Here is an 11,072-nt window from a genome sequence, read left to right as displayed (position 1 = left end):
CTTGAGGCATGTATTGTAAAAAGTGGGGTATACAAATAAAGTTGCTACAAAAAAAAACGTTAGCACATCGGGAAAAGGAAAGATTAAGCTTTCATAAATCCGTGTATTTTAGCCAAAACAAGACTTCGTCACTTTTCTTTTTCCGAGGTTCCCCATGTTGGAAAGGACCTTGGAGGCAAAATTGTGGGGATTTCAAAACACGCGTATTCCATGATTGGCTCGCCAGGGCCCGGTCTTGCCGCTCCCCCACTCTCCCTTGCAGATCTCCCCACTTTCGTCAATTGCTTCAAAAACATCACGAACATAGTAGTCCTCTAACTCGGAATAGGTTTATTCTCCATGCAGGCTTCTCGGTGACACTATTTTTCTTGGTCGACTTTGTCATCTCTCGGCAGACGGGAGGGCCAAATGAGTAGCCCCCCGACGTGCGCGGCATCTTTAGCACAAAATTCAGACACAACATCAATTCAGACAATAACGTCCATTTGCCTCGTCAGCCCGGGCTCTTATTATCCTTTCAACCGAAACCGAAAAAAGAGCTGCATTTGACTCTGCTTCGCACCCCGGGAATGCAACGGTGCCCTGGCCACGGCAATCAAAAAGAGAGCAACGATGCCCTGATCATGGCAACACGGACAGCACATACCAGAGGGCACCTGCACACAGCACGGAGTCTCCGAGGCTTGCACTGGCATAGAGAAATGTTTCTGATCCCGAGCGCATTGGGCCGATTTCCTGCATCTGTCGGCATGGCTAAACACCAGCAAAACCGTGCTGGAGTTGGACTTCCTCATACATTCCCAAAAGGCAGAAGTAGTGCCCCACCACACCCAACACCACGAACACGTGCCAGATGTTATGACTCTGGAAAATGTAGTCCACCCACCACAAGGACAAGAAATCTCTGTGGAAGGGCGTGCGCATGGGCGACTCGGGGAAGTGTTTTTTCAAAATGTCGTTCTGTTGCATCGTTTCATCATCCAGCACGGCAGACGCACAGGTGCATGTCGCGCGCGGCCCGCTGGTGACTCCACCACTTCCTACGGGGTTGGAGTCGTCGCTCATAACAGCGCTTTCCTGCACGCCAGAGCCGGGCCGAGTGTCGTGGTGTTTCTCCGGGGACCGTGCGGCGCTGCGCGGGTCAAGTGGGTCGTGCGCGCACCGGTTCTCCATGCTGGCCTGCACCTCGCGGAGCTCCTCCTCGCCGCTGTGCTCCATGTTACCCATGAGCACCTCCAGTGCAGAGTGGTCGTGCGCGCACGTATCGTCTTCGTTGATGATAATGTCGTACCGCCAGCGTTCGGGGATAAGCCCGCCGTAAAACACCACGCCGATCCAGTACCACACAAACGACTTGTACACCAACGGCGCGTAAAAGTAGAATGCAGTCACGATGCCCTCGTAGTACCACTTGCATAGAGACGTGGTGGCACCCAAAAACGCTAGCGACACGAAAAAACCTATTCGGAGCGGACGGCACTCGGGGCGGTCAAAGTAAGGCGACCAGTTGAAGATGAACCCGGCGATACCCAGCGCCACCAGTACCGCCATGAACGAGTAGAGGAGTTTTGCGTAGTTGTACAAGGAGCAGTACTCTGCAGCCACCACGGAGCACGTGATGAGCACAGTGATGCCCGTGTAGTCGACGCAGGCAAAGCGGTTGCGGATCTTGAGCTGCGCAAAGCACAGGTACGTGTGCCAGAGCACAGAGCTGACGAGGCACGCGAGCGCCGCCAAGAGAAAGAGGTACATGACCACGTTACCCGTGCGTGAGTTGAGCGTGTACACCTGCGTCTGGGGGAAGTGCACAAGCCCCAAGTAACACACGGCGGCTGCACCGCAGATGTGCGTCCAGATGTTGGCCAGCTCGTTGTGGTTGAGGTGGAGCATCAGCCGCCACATCTCGCGGTGGCTGAGGTTGAACCGGTACCCGTGGATGATGTACCTGTTTTCGCGCCACAGGAGCGGGAGCTGGTAGTAGTGGAGGTACCCCTCCTGCGCGGCCCTGAGCGCACGATTAAAGTTGAAAAAGCGGTACCGGCTAAAGCGGGCGTCTGCGTCGTAATTGGCGGTGGCCTGCGGCGTGCGGCTCTGCACGAGCGCGTCTATCTGCGAGAGCTTCTGCTCGAAGTACGTCAAGTTGGTGATGATTTTGTTAGCGAGAAGCTCGCGGTTGCTGCTGAGCGACTCCAAATACAGAGGCGCTGCTGGCTCGCGCTTCTCCTCGCCTTCCTCGGGAAATAGGTAGTTGTACTTGTCGTCCAAAGCCTTGTAGAGATACTCGAGATTAAGCACCGAGGTCTTCAACACCTGGTCCTTCACCACGCTAAGCTGTTCATACACCTTGTTGAGATTGTACATGGAAAAGTGCTTGAGCGACAGGAGCGACGCCAGGCTCAGCCGCCGGGACCGGGCCGTTTCCGGCACGCCTGGCTGCTCGGCCTGTGGCGGCAAATCTTCCAAAAACACATCGTCCGAAATCTTGATGTACTGGTCGAATCGGTCGAGCCGGTGCTCGATGGACGACAAGAAAACGTCCAACTTCTCGATCAATGTATCCTCAACAGACCGCCGGGCATGCAGGTTTTCAGGGTTTTTTGAATCTGTGCCCCACTGCAGCCGCCTCCGGAGCTCTTGCTGCAGAAAACTCACCGTTTTGATGGCAGACATGGTCTGGAAGAAAACGCGGTGTTGAGATCGAAAAGGGTAGTGACGAGCCGGATGCCGGGTGTGAGAAATGGGGCGACACGGGGCTAGTTGCTTTTTTTGGGGCTTGCTGTATTTGGGCCGGAGTCTCTGTTTTCAGCCTTTGCACGTATGAGATAGCCACGTCTAGTGAGGAGATTTGCCACTACTAGTGCTTCTCACTGTCGGTATGGTGAATTGCTTTTGGCCAGACGCTTGTGTGCCACGTGGATACATAAATCCTGCGTCGTGAAAGTAAGTTCTAGGCTTCAGGCAGATATGCTGGGGAAGTGCCAGAAGCAGCCAGAAAACGGAGTGTATTTGAGGTGCCACTAAAGCATGGTTCTCAAGAGCCTGATAAAACTGCCCTTGCCAAATCAGCAGGCAGGCCCGTGTGTGCAGGAATTAGGAAATAGGGGTCCGTCTCGGATGTGCATTCACAAAAACGCAAATGTTCCAGAGCTGCGGGCTTTGCTTGTGGTAACATTCGTAAATGCCAGGTAGTGCTTCTCTGCTTTGTACTTTTTAAAAAACCACCCTGGTATTCGGCCCACGTTTTGGTGCACCGGAATTGGATGCGCCCGTTTCTTTTTCGGGACGCGAGCGGACGAGAGTGACCTGGTTGTATGCAGGCGGGCGAAGAAAAGCGTTCTTCAAGCCCACTGTTTGACACCGTATCGAGCCATGATACACAATTCTCCATTGGTCTGACTTTCACCAACTTGTCAGCTGGAATTTCCGGTGACATCCCGGTATGGTTGGATGTACGGGTGTGGCTTATCAGCGTGTGCAAATCAGAACAGGCGGCTATAGTGCTGAGATATTAGCTGATGTTTCTGTTGGTGTTTTGGCTGGCTTTTTGGTTGATGTCTTGACTGATGTTTTGGATGGTTTCTTGGATCATAAATCTGTTAATTCTGAAGCAGAGTTTTTCAGATACGCGTTTGAAATTCAGACGAGATCATAATAAGGAGATGGCAGCGAATGACGTAGCGAGTCACATTGACATGTGCAGGCCGTTGCACCCGGGTGGACTGGTACAAATATTGGATTCCGTGGCATTCACACTTTAGGATCTAGACTGAGAAAAACCTTTCTCATTTTGTCACCACGCAGAGTTTTGAAGGACTTGTTCTTTTTTGCAGACTTTGCAGACTCAGAAAAGCAAATATATAAATGTCATCCTCATCCATGACGAGCGATGAGCCGCACCTTCCCCCAAAAGGTTGTAGTATGATGAAAGCTGAAAATCTCGATGGGTGAACAGTTGAGATATTCCGGACCAAAACATATCATTTTTCTGCAGAGACATTAATATTTTTGCTTTGCAAGTATCTCTTTTAAGCTCTGTTTCTTTTTCATATGTCTTTTTTCAAATATTTCTGTAGAGCTCACAAAATTGTCAAAACCTCACCTCTTCAAAAGAAACTTTGCAATCCCGGAAAGAAACATGTGCGTACTTGAGCTCAATTTCTCCTCAGCCTGGATTTTATATACGGTCATTATTTAAAACACTGTCAGATAAATTGTTATACTTGCTGGAGGTCTTCGCCAAAATTGGGGTTATCAATTTTGCTTCTCTCGCGCGGTTGCAAAGCTTATGAACAGCTATGGATGTTTCTAGACCGCATATCAATTTGTTTATGGGGACTTGAATTGTCTGGTCGTGTTTTCTCCTTCGTGATATTGAAAAATTATAGACTAATTTGCATACTGAAAATCCCCATTGAACTTTGAGGTTGTACCTTACCAGTTTCAAAGTACGAGGGGAGAAGCTATAGCCATGATTAATACGCAAAGTTCTTTTTAAGTTCACATTACCCATATTCATTCATTTCTAACACACTGGACACTATGCTAGTCTGAATAGTAAAATATAGAAGACCTATAAATGTTTCGGATAAAGAAGCAACTGGTGATTCGAGATATGGAAACCAAAAGCTACAGTTTCCCACAGAACCGTATCATCGAAGAAGTCTTGGCGACGTGAGAAATGGCGTTCTTCGTGAATCTGACGTTTGCTCCCTTACGTCTTTTTTAAAATTTTTGGTGTGGTTTAGGGGGCTGAAAAAGTGTAAGGAGCAATGTGCTGCCTATTCATTCAAGCAAGGTTCTCGAAACATGTTCAATTTTGATAAGATGAAACTAGTCGTTTCAATTCAAATCATCAGATATGGAGCTCGGTTACTTTCACAAGCTCAATTATGCATATATTAAAGAAAGATAACTTATGTGATTTCCAAACTTACTCAAATAATCGGTAAGGAAAGTGAGCGCAGTTGAGAACCAAAAATTACGAAAAAGAATGGATGTTCAAATACATGGGTTTTGTTTCATATGTATATCGGTTAGATAAACCCCCCCATGACTTTGCAAAAGAAAGAAAAATGACGGGGACTATACTTTCACAATCTCGACTGGGTCATTTGAGAATTGAGAATTGAGATGCTGTTTATCAATTGTTGATTGCACCTGATTCATATGAAACTATGATTTTTTTCCGTACATTTGGTGAAATCCTTGAATGAACTTTCTTTGGCTAGCTCGAAACAGCCAAAGTAGGGAAGTGTTGAATATCAACTAAAAAAGAAAAGATACTGCTTAGACATTCTATTAACAAACTAGACAAAACTCGAGCCTTGTTGAGTTTTCAGCTCACGATGGCAGGTACAATATGCGCCAAGGGGAAGCCTCTGATAGGTTCAGTCTCATGCGAGAAAGTTAAGAAATGGTCTTGAGACTCAGAGGTGCGGCGAAATAAAGCCTTAAGAATGTACCATGTCATCCAAATTGATATGCTTATATAAACGAATGTATAGAAGTACTTAGCAATGTATCGGTGATGCAACTTGATTAGTAAGGTGTTGATCCTGGGGCGACAACAAAGCACTTCTGTCTGAACCCTGTCATGTTGAGGGTGCAAAAGTCAAAAAACTGCACAGCAAATTACAGTTGACTTTGGGGGAGGGGGTATGATTTGATTTGGATTGCCTTGGCGTTAGCTTTTCTTGAGGGCATACTCGACAATCACAACGAAGTGCTCACCAGTGATAACGACCCGGTGCATCTTCAAGCCAAAAATCGTACTGATTTTGCTTCACTAAGAATGCGCCGTCCGTTCGAATGCCTCGTACTCAAAAAGCGAGTTTCTGAGAGGCTTAGAAAAGCCGACTTTACCCACCAAATTATTGTACATCTCTAGCGTACGTGGGTCTTCGAAGGCCGTGGTGTTATCTTTGCCTTCGTTAGTGAAGAGAATGGCTTTCTCATGCAAATGCCAGTCCGTGAACTTGCTCGTAAGGTAGTATTCCGCCAATGTCTCGTCGTCCTCCAAGAGCTCAAGACCATCGTCATCATCCATGGCTTGGATGCGAGTGACCATTGTTTGAATGTCGAAGTTTCCATCCTCGTTCTGGTAGTCCTCTTCATTGAAAATGGCGGTCAACTTGTCTTTGGTGATCCAGAGCTGGAGCTTGGGCACGAAGAACCAGTCATGGAATTCGTAGCTATCCGTGCCGTGCGAGTATTCCCATTTCAATCTGTCTGAAATCTGGTTTGGAATATACAACGGCACTCCGCCCATCATGGAATAATGGAGCGGCAGGAGCTGCGGAAGCGTGTAGAAATGCTTACGTCTGTCGTTGTATACCTCTGCAGCAGCGTCATCGTCAGCCTTTTGGACGATCGGGTTATCTTTGTACTCTTGAGGCAAGTTCATGCTTGACTTTGCGAGACCCGTGATGTCAATGTAGATTCCAGAGTCCACGTCCACAAACCGAGCATCGATGTGGTTTCCGGTGTCGGATCTTTCCCTGTTGTGGATGTAAGTGCCGACATCAATCAAGAACTTACCGTACCCTTCCGACGGGTTTTCAACAACAAGAGTCTGGTTGTAATCCCTGCCGAGTCTGACCAACTCGGAGATTGGCATCTGGATGTCAATATCCACATCGTAGGGGAACATGAGGCCGTCCCAGTACCAGGCCAACAACGGGCCGTGCATGATCCAGGAAACAATGCCCTTTTCCTCGGCAAACCGGTTCCAGTTTCTCAGCAAACGCTCGAGAATGATATTCGTTCTCTCGATTCTCTCTGCCTTGGTCCAGCCTATCCTGTCATAGAATAGCGCATCATTGAAGAACCGCCAGTCATAGTGCCAGCCCCAGTCGTTTTGTATGTTCCTGCGTTCTTGGATGTTCAAGAGCGCCATTTTGAAGTACGTGGGCTCGTTGGTGCCGTCGTACATGGCACATGTTTTGAGCCCATCCAAGTAGGCCTGCTCCATGACATCCCGCAGAGGCTGTTTCTCAAGAGCATCGATCTGCTCCTGGATCCTCTCCTTTGGATAGTCAAAGTGCTTTTCTTCCAATTTGATATCCTTGTTCGTTCCGGGCTTGCTTTTCACGATGCGGGACATGCCCATAGGGTCTGCGTCTTCTGCCAAATAGTGAGGAGTCACCGAGCCAAGCAATTCTTGATGCACTGTTTTCGGATTGATGTTGATTTCTTGTCCATGATCGGTCGCTTCTTCGAGTGGGACATCAAGGGTGGTCAGAACAAACCGCTTGGACATCTCGCCATAGAGCAACCGCTGACTCGTGCCTGTTGTCTGGTTGACTATGAACTCGTAGGTGCCTCCTCTCTTAGCATCGTTCAAAAGAATCACTTTGAAAGGCTTGGGCAAGTACGACATGGTGTGCGACTTGGCCATGAACACACGCACGTCGTTATTGGCAGGGTTCTCATGGGGACAGTGGTCGAAAATCACGGCCTGTGGAAGCTGGTCCCTGTTCTTGAATCCCAACGTTTCCAACTCCTCGTCGCTGATATCGTTGCGATCTTTGCAGAACTTACCGACATCCGGCTGGCCCTTGATTCTGAGCCGGAGCCGCTTACACGAGAAATCCTCGATGTGGGGAATGCCAGCCGGCATGGACACATCGACCCAGTCCACCCAGTGAAATGGAAGAGTGGGGAGTTCAGGCGTATCTCCGATTTGCTGCAACTCGTTCATATAAACCGAGATGGTGACCCGAGGGTCGTAGAAAATATCCTTGGGACCCGCTGACTCGTCTTGAGCCACGATATTGTCTACTTGAACCTTCACATCAAGATGCTTCAATTCGCTGTTGGCCTGCCAAAACCTGTCTTTTTGCGAGGCTACAGCGGCAAATAGTTTCTTGACTTTGAGATGGAAGTTCTCGGGCGAGAGAAACATGCCTTGCTGAAAGCGGACATCCAGCAGAGAACTGAAAATCTGGCAGTACGAAAGGACAAGCACATCGACAATGAGAAATGCGATCACCGCATTGAGAACGGCTTTCCGCGATAAGCTGCCCAATAGCTTATTGAGGAGCATTTTTGGATTCCACTGATGTTTCTTGTGGCCAGGGTATCCTTTTTAGAAGCGGCTCGTATTTGGTGTATACTTGCTGTTAAGACACTCAAAGCAGTTCCTCCACAGTAGTCCGTTGTTGAGATATAGACCCGGGATATATTACCCTGGACTCTAACTTATTACTGATAACCGATCGAGACCAAACCAGTGGTGGGTTCCCGCGTGAAGAGTTTTCAAATCCCACGCCCGGTCCTGCTCACTATATGCAGTATACCGATTCTCCGTGATGATTTATGTTAACACTTGCAAAACGGGGTAGGCGGCAGACGTATCACGGATGGCCTGCAGGATTTTTCAAGCTTCAGACACTGATGTCTTTGACTTTCAAACTGAGCTTAGTTAAAAGTCAGCCGCTCAAGCCTAAAAGAAATGGAAGAAAGAGTTGTAAACAAAACGGGGGGCACCCTTTCCACATATCAACAAGGCTTGGGGCTTTGCCAACCATAGGGCTTTACACTTGGTAAAATCTTTTTTTTTTTTCTGCATCTTCTCCACCTATCGGCAGGTCTCCTGTGAAGCGCGACGCATGCCTTGTATTTAACCACAGGAATACTCGCGGCAACAATAGCCCTGGACAATACAACAGGACCCTTCTTTCTGTCCAAGCTTGGGGTCATGAGTTACGAGACATGTGTTTTCCCTTCCGTGATTTTCTTGCCAGCAACATCTTCATAGCCTTAAAGTTGACTGCGTTTATGATGCCCAGAACCTTCAGCCCCGGAGTCACGTTTCTCACACGGCACGCGAAAATACAGGCGCAGAATCTGCATATCGCTCCTTGTCGAGTACTGCATCCGCATCTGAGTGTCGTGTGACCTTAACTTCTGATAAGATAAAACATAATCTAGTTTTGAAAGCGACCGGGGCTCATGTCAGAGTCGCATTTGGCTCCTTGGCCAAGCCCTCGAGAATATCATTGATCTGAGCATGCATAGGCCCCACCAACTTTTGGATCTCGGTGTTGGCGACCTCGCTCATTAGTTTGTCTAATTCCGCGATCTGCTTCAAAACATGGGCGTTTCCCTGACCACTGCGGTATGCATATGCGGCTTTTTCTCCCAGGTGGTCAAGGTTAAACTCCTCCAAATCCTCACCTGAAACACCAAGTTCATGTGGCAGCATTTCAAATAGCCCGTTGTTTAGCCTATCCCATTGTTGGTCGATCGCCTTCTGATGCGAGCTCAAAACCTTTTTGTTTGGGTCTGCAGTTGCGTCCGCGGAGCCCTCCCCGCGCACGCATTCTTGGTCTGCGTTCCCGGCGTTCGCAGCGGTCTTGAGGCAGGTTTTGAGAAGGAGACGTTTCTTCAAAATCAACTCGATCCGTGCATTGAGATCTTTAAGGAACTTCTCCTCGTCCACGGGTTCCGTGGGCACCATGGCAGCAAAGTCGAGTTTCACTTTTTCTGGGTCTGAGAATTTGGTGCGGAGAGCGATCAAGAAACTCTCGATCCACGCGATCAATTTGAAGAAAAGCTTGCCGTCGTCTTTATTGTACAAGTCATGTAGGAAGCGGTAGAACGTGCCCTCGTATTTATCCAAGAGCTTTTTAAACCTGTTAAACATTTCCACCGAGCTGGTGAAGTACATTTCGCCCTCGTCCAAAATAGTGAGCTCCCTAAGGAGATCGTCAACAAAGTTTTGGAAATCGCGAAAGACTAAGTGCACATTGCACTTCTTCATGACAGTCATTAAGGGCTGGTAGACCACAGTAAGCACCGTTTTGATGAGCTGGGTGAGCTCCGGCTCTCTCCAAAGCTGCTTGAAGATCTCCTTGTCACGAGTGCGTGTCTCCAACTGCCAGAACTGCTTCAAGGTGATGTAGACCGAAGCGGCATCTGGCGCCAGCTCGGGTCCAAGTTGCTTGTAGCTTTCGAAGGACGGCTTGATGACGCGATCGAAAATGGAGCGCTCGGGCCCGGACAAGTTGGGCTCGATCAAGTCGGAGCTCAAGATGGTTAGGAGGAAGCTTGCTCCCTCGTGGATGTTTTCTTGTTGGAGCTCGTGGTCCAAGTCGGGGTCGCTGGCAGCCACGAACGCGGAGATACGCTGGAGGAACACCTTGAGCTCGGGCAGGTCCAAAGGCAGGGTGGACAAGACCTTGCGGCGCTCCTTGGAGAAGTCGTCCAAGTCCTCGTCCAAGAGCATGATGAAGATCATGGAGAGGAGGTTGTGGGTGTGGCCCAGGTTGCGGCCGAAGGAGGGCACGTTCATCAACAAGAGGTCGACCATGCGCGACATGATCTTGACCGGGTTGGTGTACTTCAAGATGCCGTAGCACATGCGGTAGGGGAACATGCGGTGGAACTTACGGCACTTCTGCAACATCAGGCTGGAGTTGTCCTGGGTCAAGAACATCTGGTAGAGCGTGGCGGCGATCTCGAGCTTGCACCACTCCAAGAAGGAGGTGACGAGCGGCGAGATGCCGTCCGGGTGTGCGCTTCGCCCGATGTCCTCGAAGACGGCGGTGAGCTGGTGCGGGTCCGAGAGCAAAGCGGATTTGAAGGTCTCGAAGTTGCGGCTGAGTTGGTAGACCACGCCCGCGATGTGATTCTGGAACTCCTCCTGGGTGACGAGGCGCGTTTTCTCGAGCGCCGCGCGCTGCTCGTAGTCGTGCAACTGGGCGGGCGAGAGGGCAGAGAAGTTGAGCGCGGGGTCGTCGAGGAACAGGACGAACGCCAGGCAGGTGGCGATCTCGCGTTTGTGGAGCAACGAGTTGAGGTAGCCGCGGAGCGCCATGCGGAGCTTCTCGGCGTGGTACATGTGGGGGCGGCCGTGGGGCGTGGCGCTGGCGGCGGGGGATTGGGCTGGGGATTGGGCGGTGGGTCTCGCGGAGGCATTCTCCAGGGCACTAGGGCCAGCGGAGGCATTCTCCAGGGCGCTGATTCCAGCGGAGGCATTCTCCAGGGCGCTGATTCCAGCGGAGGCATTCTCCAGGGCGCTGATTCCAGCGGAGGCATTCTCCAGGGCGCTGATTCCAGCGGAGGCATTC

General features: G+C 49.8%; 3 protein-coding genes across 3 annotated transcripts in view; all 3 read right to left on the bottom strand.

The window, feature by feature from the left end:
• Positions 1–753: 753 nt before the first annotated feature.
• On the bottom strand, positions 754–2,670 carry METBIDRAFT_40670 (uncharacterized protein; the record flags this gene model as incomplete). Its single annotated transcript, XM_018857299.1, has 2 exons — positions 754–1,036; positions 1,163–2,670. The coding sequence occupies 2 exons, from the start codon at positions 2,668–2,670 to the stop codon at positions 754–756; spliced, it is 1,791 nt and encodes a 596-aa protein (XP_018712534.1).
• A 3,115-nt stretch (positions 2,671–5,785) lies between these two features.
• On the bottom strand, positions 5,786–7,903 carry MNN4-4 (Mnn4-4p; the record flags this gene model as incomplete). The annotated part of the gene is made up of 1 exon (XM_018857220.1): positions 5,786–7,903. The coding sequence occupies one exon, from the start codon at positions 7,901–7,903 to the stop codon at positions 5,786–5,788; it is 2,118 nt and encodes a 705-aa protein (XP_018712533.1).
• A 1,047-nt stretch (positions 7,904–8,950) lies between these two features.
• The window catches only part of METBIDRAFT_40599 (uncharacterized protein), a gene marked incomplete at both ends in the record, with an annotated part of 3,896 nt that continues 1,774 nt past the window's right edge, over positions 8,951–11,072 (bottom strand). The window contains 2 exons of the mRNA XM_018857294.1: positions 8,951–9,253; positions 9,320–10,981. Of these exons, the coding sequence (XP_018712532.1) occupies positions 8,951–9,253; positions 9,320–10,981 (1,965 nt within the window). The remainder of the gene's footprint in view (positions 9,254–9,319; positions 10,982–11,072) is intronic.

The sequence above is a fragment of the Metschnikowia bicuspidata genome (genome assembly GCF_001664035.1).
Source record: "Metschnikowia bicuspidata var. bicuspidata NRRL YB-4993 chromosome Unknown METBIscaffold_2, whole genome shotgun sequence".
Lineage (NCBI taxonomy): Eukaryota > Fungi > Ascomycota > Pichiomycetes > Serinales > Metschnikowiaceae > Metschnikowia > Metschnikowia bicuspidata.
This window is presented reverse-complemented; position numbering and strand designations above follow the sequence as displayed.